The sequence below is a fragment of the Callithrix jacchus genome, chromosome 8 (assembly GCF_049354715.1).
Source record: "Callithrix jacchus isolate 240 chromosome 8, calJac240_pri, whole genome shotgun sequence".
NCBI lineage: Eukaryota > Metazoa > Chordata > Mammalia > Primates > Cebidae > Callithrix > Callithrix jacchus.
Window position 1 is genome coordinate 109443084 of NC_133509.1, and position 20227 is coordinate 109463310.

At 53.0% G+C, this 20227-nt stretch overlaps 1 protein-coding gene across 5 annotated transcripts in view; it reads right to left on the reverse strand.

Annotated features, from left to right (window-relative positions):
- The window catches only part of LTBP2 (latent transforming growth factor beta binding protein 2), a 112197-nt gene that overhangs the window by 17070 nt on the left and 74900 nt on the right, over positions 1-20227 (reverse strand). For all 5 annotated transcript variants that reach the window (XM_035261019.3, XM_035261018.3, XM_035261020.3 and 2 more), the window contains exons 10-18: positions 17447-17569; positions 13895-14059; positions 13302-13517; positions 12156-12175; positions 10908-10947; positions 9620-9721; positions 7297-7425; positions 6411-6539; positions 1224-1343 (exon numbers count right to left, since the gene is read on the reverse strand). In XM_035261019.3, coding sequence (XP_035116910.2) covers positions 1224-1343; positions 6411-6539; positions 7297-7425; positions 9620-9721; positions 10908-10947; positions 12156-12175; positions 13302-13517; positions 13895-14059; positions 17447-17569 — 1044 coding nt within the window. The remainder of the gene's footprint in view (positions 1-1223; positions 1344-6410; positions 6540-7296; positions 7426-9619; positions 9722-10907; positions 10948-12155; positions 12176-13301; positions 13518-13894; positions 14060-17446; positions 17570-20227) is intronic.

Below are 20227 nucleotides of genomic sequence, written 5' to 3' on the forward strand. Positions count from 1 at the left end.
GACCTAGCCCAGCCACCTGGGACATAGAAGGCATTTGTCAATGGTGGGTGCCATCACTCTCTGTTCTCCTGAAAATGCATGCTGTTTTGTCTCCATTGTGCTAAGGAGGACAAGGTGGGTGGGTTCTGGCTTTGGTCATGGGTCGGCCTGAGTTTTAAAGGGAAAGGACCAAGAGGGAGGCATTGGGAGGTGACATGCTGGAGCTGAAGGCAGAGCTGTCCGTCCTGCACCTGCTGCCACCTCTCCCCTTTGCTTCTCTGGACTTTCTTCCATGGTAGTGGCATTGGGAAGGGAGGCTGTCCTTTCACAAAGTACACAAGCTCTTCTCTGACTTCCAGGCCCTTTTGAAAGCTTGGCCAGAGAAACCTGGAGGCTGGGAGGAGTCTCAGCCTAAGCTTGGACCCAGGGCCGGGTTCTTCCCAGACAGCGCCTGGATTTACCCTCATTTCTTCCTGTCCCAGCCAGTCTGGAGAGCACATGCCCTGGGCCTCCTGCAAGCCTGTGACACCCCAGCCTGTCAGGGACTTGGTGGCGGCAGGGCTGCCAGGGGTCTTCAGAGCTGGCACCAGACAGGAGGGTCTGTGAGGAGACCAGTTAGAAATGTCACAGTGCCTTTTAGCTGGGTCTGGGAAAGACAGAAGGATCTGGGATCTCTCCTCCTCTCTCCTCTTCCCTCCCCCCTCCCTCCCTCCTTCCCTCCTTCTCTCCTTCCTTCCTGCTCTCCTTTCCTCCTTCCCTTCCTTTCCTTCCTTCACATCCTTCCCTTCCTCCCTTCCTTCCTCCAGCATTTGTTGGGTGCTTATCAGGTATCCATGTGTGGGCCATCTAAGGATATGGCCCAGCCCTCAGGAGCTCACAATCTAACAAGCTTAACAAGAAGGCTGACACTCCCAGACACACGGACTCTTTCTCTGCCCCATGAGGAGGGCACATTTTTCAAGGAAAGAGGGTGGAAGTGTACAGAGGTGTTCCTAAGGTGTCATGTAGATGAAATTACTCATGCCTCCCTGCTGCAGGGGGCAGATAGCATGCCAGAGTATCACTGAGGGAATGGAAGGACTCAGGAATTCCCCTACGTGTCTCTGTCCATAGGTGTGGGTTCAGCATTAAGGGGCCAGGGCGGGACAAGCTAGAAGGCGTGCTGGTGGTGGGCGGTGCGTAGGGAAGGACAGGCGGGTGGTGGGGTGGGGTGGTAGGCAGCCTCCCTCCTTCCTGTTCCTTACCTTGGCAGTGTCCTTTCCTGACCATGATGTAGCCCTGATCACACTCGCAGTGGTAGGAGCCCTCGGTGTTGGTGCACTGCCCCCCGCTGCACACCCCTGGCTGCTCGCATTCATTGATATCTGTGAACACACAGAAAAGCCCTGAGTCACAGCCAGCCCTGGAGGACGGTGGAGGGGGCGGGGTCCTGGAGCATGCCTTCCAGAGGCCAAGGACAAAGGATGCCACTCTGAGGCCTGGAGTGTGGGGGGAAGGCATCCTTGCTGCAGCCACAGTTGGCTGGAGAGGCTCCTGGGGCAGGTCTGGGACTGATTTAGCTCAGGCCCCTGCTAGCCCTGAGTTTCTTCCTCTCAGGGGAGGCTACTTTGGGGGCCCATGGGGATCCTTACAGCAGTTTTCTCACCCTCATGCAAGGACTGGTCTGGAGGTGGGGCAGCAGTCCACATGGCATGACCTGCGGAGGCCAACAGGACTCCCACCTGCTCCTGGCCCTGCTACATCCCCCTTGGGTCTGCTCCTGGAGTCCTTCCCTTTTATTTTATTTATTTATTTATTTATTTATTTTTGGAGACAGAGTTTTGCTCTTGTTGCCCAGGCTGGAGTGCAATGGCACAATCTTGGCTCACCGTAACCTCTGCTTCCCGGGTTCAAGTGATTCTCCTGCCTTAGCCTCCTGAGTAGCTGGGATTACAGGTGCCCACCACCATGCCTGGCTAATTCTTTGTATTTTTAGTAGAGACAGGGTTTTACTATATTGGCCAAACTGGTCTTAATCTGCTGACCTCAAGTGATCCACCCGCCTTGACCTCCCAAAGCGTTGGGATGACAGGTGTGAGCCACTGTGCCCGGCCTCTTGGAGTCCTTCCTAAGGACCTTCTTAAAGGTTAGGAACCAAACAGCCAGTGAGGGATTGCATTTTAGGCAGCCACGGATCTGTAAAGTGTGGTTTCTGTCGTTTTGGTGTCCCGTGATGCCTGTCACGCCCAACCACACTCATGCCACTCCCATGCTTAAACTCCTGCCAGAGACCCCCGCTACCTCTGGTCCTGCTTGCAGCCTGGCTCACAAGTCCTTTGCCACCTGGCCCAGCTCTGCTGCATTTGCTAATTCACACATGTCCCTTGGTATAGCCTCAGCTATTATGGATTTCAGTGGTCCAGCCTCCAAGCCTTTGTTCACACAAATACTTCTACTTGAAGTCTCTTTCCTCAAGATGGCCAGCAAATCCCTGCCCCCATTTCAAGGACTGATTTAATGTATCACCTCTGGGTCTTGTGAGTCCCCATTCCCTGTCCCCATAGTTAAATCAATCAAGGCCTCACCTTCCCACTCTCCCCCTTAAACTGGGACCGATACAGACACATCACAGAGTCTTTGTGCAGATTAAATATGATAATCCAGGTAAGGTGTTGAGCACCATGCCCGCCTGGCATAAGGTAACACTGCAGAAATGTTAGCTATTATTATCCTAGTGTTAAACCCCATCAAATCCAGGCTCCTCAGCCTGGCATGTGAGATCTTGCATGAGCGGACCCAGACTGTGTCTCATCTGTTTCCTGCCGCTCACACCTCTCCCACCCTCACCACACAGGACCTGTTCCTGAGCCTCTGCCCATGCTGTCCCCTTGCCTGGAGCAGCTTCCTGCCCACCAGTGTGACTGCCTCCCACTCATCCCCAACCCAGCATTCCGTGAGGGCTCAGCTTTCAGTGTACCTGTAGCTCTCCTTGACTGCTGGGAACATGCCTTATTACCTCAGCACCACCAGTGCCCAGCACAGAACCCCAATTAGTGCTTCCTGAAGGAATTGAATCAGAATCATTTGTTCACGGACAGTGTCTTCATTTGAGCAATGCTTCATAAAACTCCAGTGCACAGCAAAGTCACAGCCAGAAGGTGGGAAACACACGATTCCCAGAATCCCTGGGTCAGCCAGAGATTCTGACCCAGACATACTGGTGGGCCCAGGAACCCACATTGTTATAACTCTTCAGGCAATTCTGGAATAACTGGTGTTCGCTGTGAGAAGCTCTAAACCCAATGGAAGAGAAAAGGGAACTCATAGACAGAGCCATGTGTGGGAATGGATGAAGAACTCGTTAACCCCTGAGGCTGGGACGACTGTCCGATCGATGGTTTGGAAAACTCCCTGGCTCCATGGAGAAAAATGGAGATGTGAATAGCTAAAGGCCAGGTTCTTAACAGCCATACAAAGGTGGACTCCAGATGAATCAAAGCATACAATAAAAGGGAAAACTAGAACTCAAGGTACAGGAGAATATCTTTATGACTTTGGGTTATGGAAAGATTTCTTAAATAAAGCCCCCAAAACACACAAAAATAAGGCAAAATGGTGAATCTCAATACATCAAAATTAAGAATTTCTGTTCCAAGAAATGTAGATAAGCTTAAAGGATAGAGGACAAAATGGGAGCGTTGCAATTTCTAAATCCAGCCAAGAATCTAGAATCTACAATGGACTCCTAAAGAGCCCCAGGAAAAAGCAGCCACCACCATTGGAAAACTGAGCAGAACTGGGACCCAGCAGTTTATAGATGAGGAAACCCACAGGCCAATGGACGAAGACATGCTTACATTTATTGGTAAACATTTACCTAGATATTTAATATGCAAACAATGTATCTTATTTATATTAACTTATATAATATAAATTATAGTGGTTTATATTAATTATATAAATTATCTAAATAATCAATCAATATAAATATTAAATCATTGAAGTAATGAGATATTACTGTGTGAGACTGGCAAACTTTAGAAAGTGGGTGTTGTTTGGGACAAAGCCTCTTCAAGTGGCAGCCAAGCCCCACTACAAGTACTTACAACCAATCTTGAGCCCCACCCCTTGTCCCCCAGCTGCTGGGGCTGGCAGAGACATCTTGGACACCCCGGCTGGCCCCTGGCAGAAACCCATGTCTGGGCCAGTCCTGGTGATCCCATTCCCTGCAGCAGCTACTGCTCATCCCAGTCCAACTCCCCAGGCTGGGTCTGCAAAGAGCAGTGCCTCTGGCCCACAACACCCACCTGGATCCCTGGAGCCCAGAGAAGCCCCTTCCCTCAGCCTCTGTCCTGGCTCCTCCAGGCTATTCTGAGCCCTGCTGCTTGAGTCAGCTCCCTGGAAGTCAGCTGACCCAGTCACCACCGTTCTGCTTACAGACTTCTACTGGCTGCCCCTGCCTGTGAGACAGTATCCAAACACTTGAGCCTGGCACTCGAGACGTTTCCCACACTGGCCTCTTCCTCTACGTAGCCCTGCTCCAGTCACACTGTATTCATCATTATTCCCAGAGCATGCCAGGGAACGTTCACTACTTAGGTTTCTGCAGAGACACTTCCCTCTACTTGGAATACCTGCTGCTCCCTCCATTCCTGTTCATGCTCCATGGTAGTGTCCAACACCCTGCGGGTAAGGGAATGTGTCTTTGGAAGCAAACTATGCTTTGGAGCCAGGGTGATTTGATTCTTTTTCTAGCTTTCACAACTAGGTATGAGGCCCCTGGGTATTTCAGTTCACCTCTAAGCCTCAGTTTGCTAAACTGTTAAATGGGGCTAAGGATTTCTACAACATGGAGTTGGGATGATGAACTTCATGTAACTAAGTGCTTGGAACAGTGCCGACATATAAGAAGTGTTCATTAAATGGTAGCTATTCTTATTCTGCTCCAGCTCGAGCACCCAAATAATCTCATACAGAACCACTTGCCTCCTCATCTGCATCCCACCGTGTCACCATTCATACCTCACTTATCTCAGCATCCTCAGAGCTTGGCACAGTGCCTGTCACATAGGCACCCAACTCATGAGAGTGCAATGAGTGCCACCATGATTCTCCCGCTCTACTGTTAAGGTAGGTGGTCTGCCCCTTCTACTTCCCGTCCATCCATAATCAAGTGAGAGGACCTGGATGGTTTTGCTTTCTGTACACTGGACCCCTGGGGCATTGGAACCCAAGGGGATCCTGGCAGCAGGAGGATACACAGCTTCCCTGGACTCCCTGGGGGTCTGACCAGAACCAGCAATGTGAGCCCCAAGCACTTGCAGGGCCCCTGTTGAGGTGAAGGATTTACAACTGGGTTATGAATCTTAGGGTGCTGCTTAGAAAGCACCGCATTAGGCTGGGCGTGGTGGCTCACGCCTGTAAATCCCAGCACTCTGGGAGGCTGGCAAGGTGGGCCAGTCACAAGGTAGAGATGGAGACCATTCTGGCCAACATGGTGAAAACCCATCTTTACTAAAAATACAAAAATTAGCTGGGTGTGGTGGCGGGCACCTGTAACCCCAGCTACTTGGGAGGCTGAGGCAAGAGAATTACTTGAACCTGAGAGGTGGAGGTTGCAGTGAGCTGAGATGGCGCCACTGCACTATAGCCTGGCAACAGAGTGAGACTCCATCTCAAAAAGAAAGAAAGAGAGAGAGAGAAGGAAGGTAGGAAGGAAGGAAGGAAGGAAGGAAGGAAGGAAGGAAGGAAGGAAGGAAGGAAGGAAGGAAGGAAGGAGGGAGGGAGGGAAGGAAGGAAGGAAGGAAGGAAGGAAGGAAGGAAGGAAGGAAGACAGGCAGGCAAGCAAGCACTGCTGCATTATATTATTTGTGAACTTAATCATAAAAATATATGTGGAAAAAATGTATGGGGAGTGTTTTGCATCATTAAAGGGTTTGCGTTGGAAGCGTATTTATCCAGGGTCCCCTGGCAGTGGGCCACATCTTCCCAGGGAAATTCAAAGCCCTATGAGTGTCTCCAAGCTGCTGGGAACCTGTGCTCCTCATTCAAAGGCACACCTACTCCCTGGTTTGCCAATAGCCCCAGCCTGGTGCCCTCATGGGTCTCTCTCCTTCCCTAAAATGAAAGCAGCTCCTTGTCACTCAGAGTTTGGGGGGCCTGGTGATTAGTCCTCATCTCCAGGCATGTCTCCTGACCCTGTGACACTCTTGCCTCCACCTACAATGCCTTAGGGCCTTTGCAGAGATTGCTGGCTTTTGGATTTCTACCCCTCCTTGCCACTGGTATAGGGTTAGCTTCCTCCCAGATCCAGGCCCGAGTTCTGTTCTCTCCTCCCTCAGCTGCCCACTCCCCATTCTGCAGCACAGTGTTTGGGGGTGTGAACTCCTGGTTCCTCTTCCACCCCTTGAGACTGTGGGGTATGGCCAAGGGCAAGGGCAAGCTTGGCTTACCTTGACACTCCTGCGTGGCCCCCGAGGTGGCCAGCGTATAGCCAGGGTAGCAGAAGCAGGAGTAGGAACCCACGCGGTTGATGCAGCGCCCTTTCCCCTTGCAGGGGTCCCTCAGACACTCGTTGTCATCTGACCAGAGGAGGCAGGAAGGCAGGTCAAGGGGGCCAGCGGTGCCATTCTTTGGGCACCTGCCAGCAACCTGCCCACATTAAGGACAGGGCGGGGGGTGGTGCTGTGTGGCAAGGAAGGGGTGAGGGAGTGGGAGAGGCTGAGGAGATGAAAATCTCTAAGGCTGGAAGCCATAAAGTTAGCCCATAGGGCCCACTCAGGCACCAGAAGCCTGGGGTGACTGCCAGCCCTTCCTCTCTGCCCCTTGTCTCCTTCCTCCAGTAGCCTCATGATTCCTTTCTCCTCTGAAACCACAGTAGGTGTTTCTCCCTTATTTGAACATAGTGAAGGGAGGAAGAATGAGGTCCACAGGTGATGGTTTATCTTAGCCTCAGATCTACCCCCAGGGATGACCCTGGTGGAGACGTTTGCAATTAGGGCAGACCTTGGTCCACTCTGCAGGCAGTAGAATGGCCAATTTGAGGAGTGGGCTGATCTCAGTGCAGAAGGCTTCCAGGTGCAGGTCAGGGTGTATGCAATGGGGTGGCTTCCATGCTCCTGGAGTCCTAGAGACTCATCATATGGGGCTCACTGAGAGTGGTCTTCCCCTGAAGGTTAACATTAGCTTTGTCCACAGGAACTGCACTCCTCCTAAACTCACTGACCACCCAGCACTGCAAGGACCTTCTGCTTCTTCCTGGACTCTCAACTCAGCCTCCTAGCCCCTGCTCCCATCTACCCCAGCTGCCAAGTAAGCCCAGGGCACCCAAGTGAATACCAGTACAGTAGGCCTGGCTGGGGTGCAGCCGGTAGCCAGGGCTGCAGACACATCTGTATCCATCTGGGAGGTTCACACAGGTTCCAGGGCCACAGATGTTGGTGTCTCCAGTAGCACATCTGTCAATGTCTGTGGGAGACAGAGCAAAGCAGAGGTTATGGCAGGATGGGTGCTGGACAGTGGGGTGTGGTGGGGAGAGTCAGTGGCCAGGGTCTAGGGGCCTCAGAAGACCAACCTTAGCCAGGCCATCCCTGCCATACCCATGCACAGTTTAGCCTTGCATAAGACCCCAGAGGACCTCTGCCCGGGACCCTGAGCCCTACCCAGGATGGAGCTCAAGGTAGGGCATTCTTCTCACTGAGATCTAATAGGTCACCCATATGTCTAGCAAAAACCCTCCAACCTGGCCCCACCCCAAAAATGGGCCCAACTCCTACCCAGTGCCCAGTGCCATCCCTCCCTGTAACTCCTGCCCAGTTTTCCCTGGACAGATGGACAGATCTGGTGAGTAAGGTGCATGGGGAAAACCACAGGTGAAATGGGAGAGGTGGGCTGGGGTCCACTGAGTAAGCCTTGAATGCCACATTGAGACTGGCCTGTAACAGGGGGTTGGTGAAACGGGGGAGTGGGTCAGAGCAGTCTTAGAAAGGCCACTCAGGCACTGAGATGATGGATGAACTGATATGGGAGGGATAGTGGGCCCTTAAAACCTGTTGAATAATTTAAATGAGGGTCTGCCTTGGGTAGTGGTGATGGGGTGAAAAGTGGAGAGACAGGTGCAGAATTGAGAAACAATTTGGAGGCAGACTCACCAGGAGTCTGTGTAGACAGCAAACTCTAGCTTTCTGAAAAGTATCCCTAATACTAGAAAAGTACCTGGCACTTAGAACATGCCAAATGAATGAATGAATGAATGATGAATGAATGAATGAATGAATGATGCCTTCTGCCTTTGTGTCCAACCTAAAGTCTCTGACTGAAGCCCACATGCTCAGGGGTCTCTGCCCTGCCCCCACAGCTCAGGAGAACCTGAAGGCCCAAGGGAATGGGGTGGGAAGTAGTCTGTATGTGGGTATACAGTGGGGCTTAGTCTGCCAAATTGTACTGAATTGAATGTGTACCCAAGGTTACCCTCTCCCTGGGCCTGGCTCCAAGTTTGTGTCCACCTGGGGGGTGGTAGGGGCCCTCAGCTTGGTCTTAAATGTCTGCCCAGAGGGATGGGGTTACAGAATGGCAGAGGAGAAGGGGGATAGGGCAAAAGGCTGAGGCTGGTGGTGATGGTAAGGACACTCACCCACATGTCAAGAGCTGCTGCTGAGCTTGGCCTGCCCCCTGCCCCCTGCCTCCTGATTCCCATCCCTTCCTCCACACCCATTTTCCTTGTTAGAAACTCAGCACTCCTCCATGCACTCTGCCTGCTGAGCAGAGGACAGAAGAGGACGCTCCCTGGAACAGCACTTTAAGCCCAGAGGATAGAGGTCCTGAGAGGTCAGTGGGGTACACCTGGGAAGGCTGAACCTCTGCTCCCCACTCTCTGGACTTTCTCCCAGGCTGCAGGGGCTTTCCCTCTGCTGGAAGAAATTTAGAACCCCACCTCTACCCTCACCCCCGACCCAAGGTGACTTGGGTTTCTGGATCCAGTCTTGAGGTTAAAGGAGGAGGAGTCCCCAGAATGGGCACACACGTGTGCAGGGAACAGCGGCGACAACACCCGCCTTGCTTCTCCGGCACCAAGTACCCAGACAATAAGCCTTTAAGGAGGGCACATTCCAGAGCAAGGTGGATTTGCCAGGATTGCCTCCACACCCGCCCCTCACTCCCATCACTGTAGCTGACCAGAGGGAGAGGAATGCAGGCTTGGTTAAACAACCTTGAGAAATAGAGCCATGTTTCTTCCCGAAAATCAGCCCTTCCCGTGGGCAGGCAGCTGCTTGCTGCCAAGACACTCTGCTGACTCAGGGGAGGTGTGGCCTGGAAGAGCCAGGACCCCAGCGGACCACACTCTCCATGTTCCCCTTCTTCAAAAGGGACCCCCAGATTCTCCTGGAAGACCCTGGCTTCCCTCTTCCATGGTGTCCCTTCTCTTCCCACTTCTGGGCTTGGACAGTGCTCAGACAGGGCTCTCGTTTTCACTAGAGGGACCCTGTGCTCTTTGTAAGATGAGGCTAGGGGTGCAGAGCGTGGCTGGGACCCTGCTGGAGACTTCACTTCGTTGGAAAGGCCAGGGAGCATTCCACTCATGCCCCCACCCTGGAGTTGGCTCTGGACAGCCACAGCTCTCAGGGCAGGGCGCAGGGAGCCCCAAAGGGCTGGCTGCAGCTACCTGGGGTGCTCAGGGTCACCAGCACATTGGTGGAGGGGGTCACTTGTTCTTCTTGTATCTCTGGAATTCCCTGTTCAGGCATTGGTGGGGTTGTGGCATCCCCTGCGGAGGAGAGAGGGGAAGAGGTGGGTCAGCCCCTTGGCCGACCGTAGCCCCTCCCTTTTCCCTGCTGCTCAGACTCCCAAGGACGAAGGGTAAAGCCTGGGTGGGTCACTCCCATGCCTTCCAGTCTCTTGAAACTTAATCTGGCCACACTTAGAGAATCTCAGAGCTCTCACAGGCCTTGGAGGACATCCAGCCCAATCCTCCATTTCAGGGACAGGAGACTGAGGCTTACAGAAATGGCTACTTGTCTAAGGCCAGCCAGCTTGTTGGAGGCACAGCTGACACCTGGGTCTCCTGATTTGCACTCCAACATTCTTTCCCTTCTGCTGACAAAGCATTTCACCGCTTACAGAGCTCTGCCACAAATACCAACATCTTATTTGCCTTGAGATGCCGCAAGACAGGCATCAGTGTCTTCTGTTTTACAGGAACCATGAGCTCAGCCTTCCAAGGTCTGAACCCAACACCAGTGACAGGCAAGTAGCGGTTTTAGGAGGTAAGACAAAGCCTCCTGGGGGAAGGAGTCTAGCAACCCAGCCGACCATCTGTTTCAGCTAGTGCTGTCTCTTTGTTCTGATTTATGTACCAAGTGGTGCCATGAAATCCACAAAGAGTTCTGTGGCTAGAAAATGATCTGTGATGGCCTGGCATGGTGGCTCACACCTGTAATCCCAGCACTTTGGGAGGCTGAGGCAGGTGGATCACCTGAGGTCAGGAGTTCAAGACTAGCCTGACCAATATGGTAAAACCCCGTTTCTACTCAAAATACAAAAATTAGCCAGGCGTGGTGGTACATGCTTGTAGTCCCAGCTACTGGGGAGGCTGAAACAGGCTAAGAATTGCTTGAACCTGGGAAACAGAGGTTGCAATGAGTTAAGATCATACTACTACACTCCAGCCTAGGCGACAGAGTGAGACTCCATAGAGTCTCCATAGAGTGAGACTCTTCCCTGGAGTGAGACTCCATAGAAAACTATCTGTGAAGCATCATGGAGTCTCTCACTGACCTCACCTTAGGTGTATAGAGAGCTCCCAGAAATATCACTCACAGGCCACATCCTTCTCACCCTCCTCTGATTTGTGTGAGCGTGGACCAGCTCACACATGGTAACTCTGCTCCTGATTAAGGACTCTCTTTCCCTCCCTTCTCTTTTGCTGGGAGCCACTAAGAAGAAGGACTCACCTGGGACCCAGGCAGGTGCAGGAGTGACACTGGTCATGACCTGCACAGAAACAGGAGAGGGTCACTTTTGGCTCCTCTGTCATCCCTGCGATGTGCTGCCTTCCACCACACTCACCCCCACCTCCAGGCTTCCTACCAGCTGGCTCGTTCACTTTTTCATTCCTTCCTGATATTGATGAGTTCTTACTCTATGCTGGGTATTCTGCCAGGTGCTTTATACCACTCACTTCATTCATCTTCTCAACTATCTTATGATGGGAGGTTGAAATGAGCTGATGTGTATACTATGCCAGCTCAGTTATGGGTACATGGTGGAAAATTAGCAAGTTTGGTGTCAGCTATAACCCCGAATCTCAACACAGTCACAGAAGCTCTGGAGGTTCACTAGAGTGCCTGGAGCCACAGGGCCAGTGTGGAGAAGCTGGGACTGCAGGCTATACCTGGTGTCCCCCAACACAGCTGGTGGACAGAGGTGGCTGAGAGGTGGGGACACAACAGGAGGAGAGTGGACAGAGGGTGAAAACGGCCCTGGAGCCTGGCTGCATCCGTGGGGACCGGGGTTAGAGCTTTGGCCTGGGAGGACATCACATGGGAGCCCAGGGAGAGAACAAGACCCCTTGGAGAAACTGTATTTGGGGACAGTCAGCAATGCAATTTGGAGGGTCGGGGAAAAGAGTTGGGACTAAGGCTGATAAAGGAAGAAACAGATCTCCTCTTCTGGATTGTTTTCCTAAGAGGACGCCCAGTTTTTCCCAGGGGAATCTTGGGAACAGGGAAGGGAGTTGGATGCACCTTTCTCAGTGAGGTGGTTTGAGGCTGTTCACAGCTGTGCCTGACTTCCCTGTACACCACTCCCAGAGGAGACCTGAGGTCCAACTAAACCGATGCAGAAAGTACCAGACCCAGAATGAACTGAAATCAGCTCTACACCCCATCTGCAGTGCTTAAATCTTGATCAATGGCCAGGACTAACAGAACATGTTCCCACTTCCTTTCGGAAGGGGCCTCAGCCCATCCCAAATGGGAAACTGCTTGCACAGGGGCTGCTCCATCAACAGGAGCTGCTGCTATCACTTCATTTAGGGTAAAACTGGGTCTTTGGAGCAATCCTCCCACTTGGTCATCTCTTCAAGTAAAATCCGACAGATACTCCATCTTTCTCCCTCTCACTGTCCTGGGGCCTGAGCTGCTACCAGGTCCTTGTCTCTGCCATGCTTGCCCGGCTCCCTAGTGAGAGGACTCACTCACCTGGCCAGCCTGAGAGTCACCTGCAAGGGAAAGGTGAGGGCGTTAGCTCAGGGAGGAGGGTCGGGCTGCCTTCTCCCCTCACCACCACTTGGGTGGCTTCACAGCCTGCACCCAGACCACATCCCCGGCAGGGCCAGCAGCACAGAGAGCGTGGACTCTTCTACCTGCCTCTGCCTGTCACCCCTGCAGGGACAAGCCACCACAGAATCCCAGAACCCCAGGTCTGGAGGGCCTGAAGATAGCTCAGCGCAGTCTCTCACTTGGTAAGTGGAAGCCCCTGCTTTCCTGTAAGGCCTCCGGTGACAGGAGTCCCACCTGCTCCTGGGCCTGTCCACCCCATCCATCCTGGAGCCACCTCCTTGCACTGCTACTTCCTCCCTCCCATGCCTCCCAGCCTGGCTGGGTAATGCTGCCCCCTGCCCCGGGCTCTGGGCCAGGGGAACAGTTTGAGGAAGGAGTGGAGTTGCTCCTGGCTTGGCCAGTGTCCTGTGTCCACGGCACTGGGACTCTGTCCTCACTTCACTGTCTAGTCCAGATTCCTGGAACAATGTGAGCAATCACATAGTTTTCCTGGCCTTATGATGCTCCAGGCCTCCTGCACTCAGTGTTACCAGTCACTTGAGCATGACTTCTCTATAGCTTTCAGGGCACTTGCAAGGAGAGCCTCATACCCCGCCTCCCTCCAGCCCCGTGCCTCTGGAGCCCAGTGTCGCCGGGCTGAGTTAGCACTCTGACTCTAAGGCCAGGGCCAGGGGTCTAGCATGCAGGTCCCCAGGACCCGCCTGCCAGCTGTTCAGACCTGCAGCAAGCACCGGCCCCAGAAGCTGCATGGCCAGAGGGCAGGAGACAGAGAGGCCTGATTGCTGGGGTCGGGGCTATGGCTGACCTTTCCCACCTCCACACGAAACTCCCTGGGGCATGAGTGCCTCCTGACCTCATATGGGAGAGGAAGTAGGTGGGGACCTGCAGTTGTACCAGGCCATGAGAGAAGGCTGCCAGGGCTGGGTGCTGCTGCTCCAAACTCCCTTTCCTAATACCCCAGAGATGGGATGCCCAGGGAACCAGGATAAATGCCCACCGTTTTCTGAGGTGCTGGAAACTTAAGGGAAAGGGGAATCCCTCAGGCATCTCCCCCAGTTCAGATACCCTTGTCAGGGATGGTCCTGGCCTCGAGCCAGGTGTCCGTGATGACTCGGAGCGGCTGTCTGTCTGCTGGGCTGGTCAGTGCCCCGCTGCTCCTCTGCCCTTGCTCCCTTGGGGGCCTGGCCAGCTCCTCCTCTTCAGCTTTCCTCATGGACAAGCGGATGTCAGAGCTCGCGTAGGTGTAGCCGTGGCCGGCAGGGCAGATCTCTCTGAAGGCCTCTGCAAAGCCAACAGCCAGAGAACAAGCTGAGAGGTGCTGTTCCTGCAGGAAACCAGGGCCCTCCTTTCCCTCTGGGAGACAAGGCAATTGTGGGAGCAAAGAGGAAGGGAGCCCCAAGTTGGGATAAGCAGGTAAGCAGGCAGGGAAGACTATTTCAGTCTTCCAGCTTGAGGGAGGTCTACCCAGGCCAGCAACGTAGTCACTGTGAGTGAGTCCTCTCACTAGGGAGCCGGTGAGTGAGTCCTCTCACTAGGGAGCCGGGCAAGCATGGCAGAGACAAGGACCTGGTAGCAGCTCAGGCCCCAGGACAGTGAGAGGGAGAAAGATGGAGTATCTGCCTTGAGGGAGTGAAAGCCCGGATGGAGATGGGAGTTACCTGTGCCAGGCAGAGGGCATTTCTCACACTCGCTGCCCCATGCTTTGCCCACGCGGCTGCAGCAGCATATCTGCTTGGTGATCTGCTGGGCCAAAGGCAGGGTGCAGGCGCCAGGCCCCAGCGACCGGTAGCACAGTCCCTGCAGCATGGAGATAGCCTTGTCCGCTGCAACAGACACAGCACGTGGAGGTAGGCAGGTGGCCAGTGGAAGGGAATGCGCAGCTTGGAGGGCAGTGGATGGAGGTGTGGCTGGCCACATGCACTCAGCCTGGCCTGGCCCGTATCTCTCATGATGTTTGGAGCCCTGTAAATCCTCACAAGAACTTTAGGAGGAAGAGGCAGAGTAGAATGTCTCAGAACCTGCGAATGTCATGTGCTGAATGAGACCCGTGACTCCCCAGCTGCATGAGGAGGAGTCACCTGAGAGCAGGAAATGAGGATGCAGCTGCTTGTCTAAGGTGCTGAGTTTAGAAGTGTTTACTGAAGGCCCCACATGTGCCTGGGGTTGAGCAGGAAGCAGTACATCCTGAGGACCACAGTCTTCCAGAATATGAGACAAGGTAAGGAACAAAGGCTCGATGGGGAGCTCGAAGGACAGGGACTCTTATCTTGGTCATCTCTGGCACCCAGGCACCTTCCATAGTGTCTGGTGCATGCAGATGCTCAGTAATGCTTGTCGAATCTACGGATGGATGGCTAGATCAACCAGCCAATCAAAATACTGAGGGTAACTGAGTTTGAACTACACTGGGCTTAGGTCATAGCAGTGCCACCACCCTTATCTCCTTTCTTGTACTTTGATAATAAATATTAAAGAATAGTTTATTTGTGTTATCTCAATGGAAGATGAGGAGGCATGCCAAGTTGGAAGTCTGGAATCCATAGAGGGTGGACTGGATTCTAAGAGGAGGAGAGGTAGGGTGAAGAGGACATCAATCAAAGTTGAGGAATGAATGATTCTGGGGAAGTCCTGGTCAGGCCCAGGATGCAGCAGACCGAGTTTGAATCCCTGCTCCGCCATGAACTATAGGACCTCCCTGGGCCTTAGCTTCTTCAAATGTAAAATGAAGATAAGAATAATCATTCCATAGCAGGGGCCCCTGTATTTCTGCCTGCCCAGAGTCTATGCGCCATATTCCGGTATAATCACCCTGGTTCTCATATGGGAACCACCAGTTTCCCACCCTTGGTCCATGTGACTGGCGTGGAGGCTGACACCTTTCTGGCTAAAGGCACGTGGTTCATACCCCAGGTTACAGTGATTGGATCAGGGATGGATACTACACTAAGGAGATCCAATGATAATCAGCATTGAGACTATTCCTGGGCATTAGGGAAAAGGGGCTCATTTTTTATTGCGTTTGCAAGGCTGAGAGGGTATAGACCTAGGGCATCTGGTGACCACCTTTGAAGGAACCATGAAACGGACACAGAGGAAACAGAAGCACACCCTGCATCATGGTGGCTGCCTGGGTCAGCCAGCCTGGGGCCACACCATGCCTGCACTGCCTAGTTGTGTGAACCAATGCTTTTTTTTTTTTTTTTTTAAGAAGTCTCGCTCTGTTGGCCAGGCTGCAGTGTAGTGCTGCAATCTCAGCTCACTGCAACCTCTGCCTCCTGGGCTCAAGCCATCCTCCCACCTCAGCCTTCCAAGTAGCCAGGACTACAGTTGTGTACCACCATGCCTGGCTAATTTTTAATTTTTTATAAAGACAGGCCTCTGTGTTTACAAAAGACACATGGAATGATCACTCTCGTCTTCATTTTACACATGGAGAAGCTAAGGCCCAGGGAGGTCTATAGCTCATGGTGGAGCAGGGATTTGATTTAATATTTTGTAAAGTCTCACCATGTTGCCTAGGCTGGTCTTGAACTCCTGAGCTCAACTGATGCACCTGCCTCAGCCTCCCAAAGTGCTGGGATTACAGGTGGGAGCCACCGTGCCCAGCCCCAGAGAATTCATTTTTTGCTTAAGGAAGTTTGAGTTTGGTTTCTGTCACTTGTAATCCAAAGACTCCTGATTAATAAACTTTCTTTGTGATATTGTCATAGAGATTAAATAGAGTGTGAGGTGTGTGGGAGTGGCTTGTCAAAGCTCACATGCTCACCACAGGTAAATCATCACCCAGGCTGTGAGCCCTGGATCTCCAGGTGCAATCTCTGCTTCTAGCAGCCACTTCCCTTGGGACACTGCAAGGAAGGTCTCTGTCCCTTTGAACCCCAGGGTGGAGATGACCCAGGAGGGAATATCAGGAGACTGGGGTAGCCCTGTAGACTGCACCACTGGACCCGGTCAGGTGGCAGGGAGGGAAGGAGGCAGAACTCAGAAACAAAGGGAAGAGAAACTTCGCATCATCCTCCCACCTACAGGGAGGTGACCCATTGTGGGAGGTTGGAGGGAGTAACACCAGGGACAGAGAGGGAAAAAAGGACACTCAAGAGCCATCTCTGCTTTCCTGTATTAAGGGTCTCTTTCTGGGACTAATAAATAAAAGTCACCATGGATGTCAAACACCCCTGTCTGGTGAAGGGATCATAAGTGATATGGAGTAGAAGTAAGGGCTATAAGCCTCTCGAGGCCTTGATCACCTGCCACTGCCACCACGAAGGTTTCTTGAGAGCAGCCTGACATGTCCTTCAGGTGCAATCTCTGAGCATCCCCTCCTATAGCTCTTGCTGCTTCTCTCCCTGGAGCCACTGGGTTCAGTCTCTGGGTGTCAGTGGAGTCTTGGTCAACCCCATGGCCCTCCCAGACCCAGTACCAGGAAGTTTGCAGACTGAGGGCTTGGCCGGTCACAGGGAACTCTGCTGAGCTGGGGGTGCCCATTCAACCTGGGCTGCCGCCTCCCAGAGGTCAGTTGGGACTAGTTTTATTCAGCTCTGGTCAGGCCTTCCTGCCCACAGAAAGCCCCATCTGGGCCATGGCATCAGTTCTGCCATTGGAGGGTACTGCCAACCTTGGTCTCTCCCCCTGGAAACCACAGAGTCACTGGAAACAGGCCTGCCTGGCTTATATGCACTCATATACCTGGACACAATGCTAATGCTCACTGTGTGTTCACAGATGAGGAGAAACTTCAGAACCACAAGGGACCACATGATTGTGGAAAGGCCCTGGGGTGGGGCAGCAGCTCCATGAATGCTAGGGACAGCCCTTCTGGAAAGGTCACTCAGCAGCTAAGGCTCAGCAAACATCACAGCAGAGGCCACGCCCCCCGCCCCCCCTTCCCCGCCCCCCCCAAGAAAACAAGGCTAAATGATTAGAAAGGAAAAAAAAAAATGAGAAATAGAAACGATGAATTCCAAAGTGTGAAGGTCTGGAAGAAATGCCTAGAGTAAAAAGTGAAGCAGTAACCGTCTCTGCTCCAGCAGGACGTGCTGATCCGGTTTTTCACATTGGGTCAAACTCCAGGTTGAGTAGCAGACACAGGCCCTGCACATGGGATGATGATCAGGTCTGGGGAAAATTATTGCCCTGGGCCTGGCCTGTGGATCTGAAGGGTCCCATCTTGCCTCCTAGTGTCCTCCACTCCCATCCCCGTCAGCACTCACACACACAGCGGCTCCGCGATGGATCCAGCATGAGGCCAGGTCTGCACGTGCACAGGTAGCTGCCCCTCGTGTTCACACACTCCGCGTCCTTGCACAGGCCCAGAGTCAAGCACTCGTTGATATCTGCAGGGTTGGAGGAGATGACCAAGCGCCAGCCCCACTGAGGCCTGATGCAGGGGAGGGGCTGGGCGGAGATCTTCAAATATTCTCTCCAAATAAAACAACAAAAGAGCTGCTATGCATTCAGTGTGATTCCTCTCCCTGTGCCCCAGTTTCATTTATAAAATGAGATAGTGATAGTAACAGCTGGACAGTGTTGTTAGATGGATACAGTAAGATAAAATTGCAAATCAGTGGTGTGATCTCAGCTCATCCCAGCCTCCGTCTCCCCCGTTCAAGCAATTCTTGTGCCTCAGTCTCTCGAGTAGCTGGAATTACGGGCGCTTACCACCACATCCAGCTAATTTTTGTATTTTTTGTAGACTCACATTTTCACCATGTTGCCCATGGCTGGTCTCAAACTCCTGGCCTCAAGCAATCAGCCCACTTGGGCCTCCCAAAGTGCTGGGATTACAAGTGTGAGCTGTCTCGACTGGCCTCAAGCACTAGTGTTTATTGAGCACCTATTACATGCTACCAACTCTGTTGGGTATTAACATACAATACCCCATTTAATTCTCACAAACAATTTTATCAAAGAGCCCACATGTCCTCATTTTACAGGAGAAGAAACTGAGGTCCCAGGAATAACTTGCCAAGAGTCATTCAGCTAGAGAGTGGCATATTGAGATGCAGACAGGAAACAGATCGAGGGGACAGTTTGGGTTGGAAGGTGGAGAAAGGGCAGCCAAGTCCCTCCTCTTCAGCCTTCCTCCAGAGGTCCCTGAAGAGCCCAAGACCCTGGGAGCATATCTGCAGTGAGCTGGAGGAGGGGACACCCTGGTAAGGAAAAGGAGGCAGAGGCTGGAGGAAGGCACTGAAGGGGAAGGGGACATCGGGGGTCACACCAAGGGTGTGCAGAGGTCGATGGTTAGGAGGATGCATCTCCCGGTCCTCCTGAATGCCCTGCCTTGCACAGGCTGCACACATCCCCCAAAGACCAGTGGAGGCCATGCTGTTCTTCAAATAAGAGAGGTGCACTGGTTTCCTCTGTGACCTTAAAGAGGAACCCCCCTTTTCCTGCTGCAAGCTTCTCCCTGCCAAGGGGAAGTCCCAGCCTTCACAATCTAAGCTCCGAGGAGTCGGGGCCATCTTGATGATGGCAGCAGAGATGATGAGCATGAACTGCTTGTGAGGGGCACCTGCCTCCAGGGCGGGAGACAACACAGCCCTGTGTCTGCAGAGCTACCAGTTCACTCACGGTTTGGGGAAATTGGCACTGGGCACAGGAACGAGGGGCTGAAAGGTGACCCAGCCTGGGCACCAAGGGGTACTACTCCTTGGTAGGATGGCCTATTGGGACAGAGTGCCAGTAAGATCTGGGAAGGTGCTGCTGAGAAATGGGAAGGGGTGGTGATCCATATGCCTCCAGACTGTGGCCACGGTGGGATGTGGGCCTCCAAACCAAAATCTGACTTTCTTCCCTCTGCTTAGGAAGCTTCTGGGTTCCCTGTCACTTCTTAGAGGGAGCCCCCAAACCCTAACATGGTATTCAAGGCCCTCCGCCATTTCCCCAAAGTCTGTGGGTAAACAGTTGGCTCTGATGAGATGCTGGCTGTGGTATCTCCCATGTGTACACAGGCCACATACACAGAGCTTTCTGGGACACTCCAGACAGCACAAACTGTTCCTTTGCTTCTGGTGTTCACATTGCCTGGAGAGCTTGTATCCCCTTAGTTGGCCAATGTGTACTCATTTTTAAAGTCTTGGCTTAGGTATCACCTCTTCCAGGAAGCTTTTCCTGATCCTCCTAGTCTGGGAAGGGACCCCCACCGTGGGATCCTGTAGCACTCAGTGACTGCTGCTTCCTCTCAAGAACACTCTGCTCATTATATGTGATTGTTCAGGGGTCTGTCTTCACGTGGGGCAGGACTGTGTCTTCTCCATCACTGTGCACTCAGCACCTAGCACAGTGTATGTAGCCCATATAACCTCCCCTCTAATACTCTGTGGAAGTAGGAGGGAAGGATGGAGAGAGAGGAGGGATGATGCGTGTGGATGCAGAGCAAGCAGGTCCCTTCGCAGACACAGAGACCACAGCCACAGACGTGGGAAGGGGAGGTTTCAGGGACAGGGCCTCCTGGGGGGATGGTCTTTTGGTGTCTTGAATCCTGGGGCTCAGAGGAGAAAGGGCAGAGAGCCCATTTGAGATCCTGAGAATGACCTTAAAGCTCTAGACTGGGAAACCTACCAGGAGGAAAAGCTGCTGGTGACAGTTTAGATATGAACAGCCCCGCTGTGCCCTCCAAGGGCAAAAATACATACTTGTCCCCACATCCACTGTCTGCTTGGCCCTCAGACCACTGCCTCCTGAGGGAGTGTGACCCTGGATGAGGCTGGGCCAGAGGCCCGCCCTTTTGCTTCGCCCAAGCACCTTTGCTGATCCACAGGCTAGGAATTACTTCTGCAGCCTGGCACCCCCCAGGGAGACAGCCCAGTCATGCAGGGCTTCCTCAGTCCTCTCTCTGAAGCAAGTTCCAGGGGAGGGTACCTTGGAGGCCATCTAGGTCAATCCCCTGTCTCTGACCCAGCGCCACCCAAGGCAAGCCATACAGACGATTATTTGTCCAGTTGTCAAAGATTCCCACAGGAAAGCCACCTTGTTCCCTGCTGGCCTCTGCC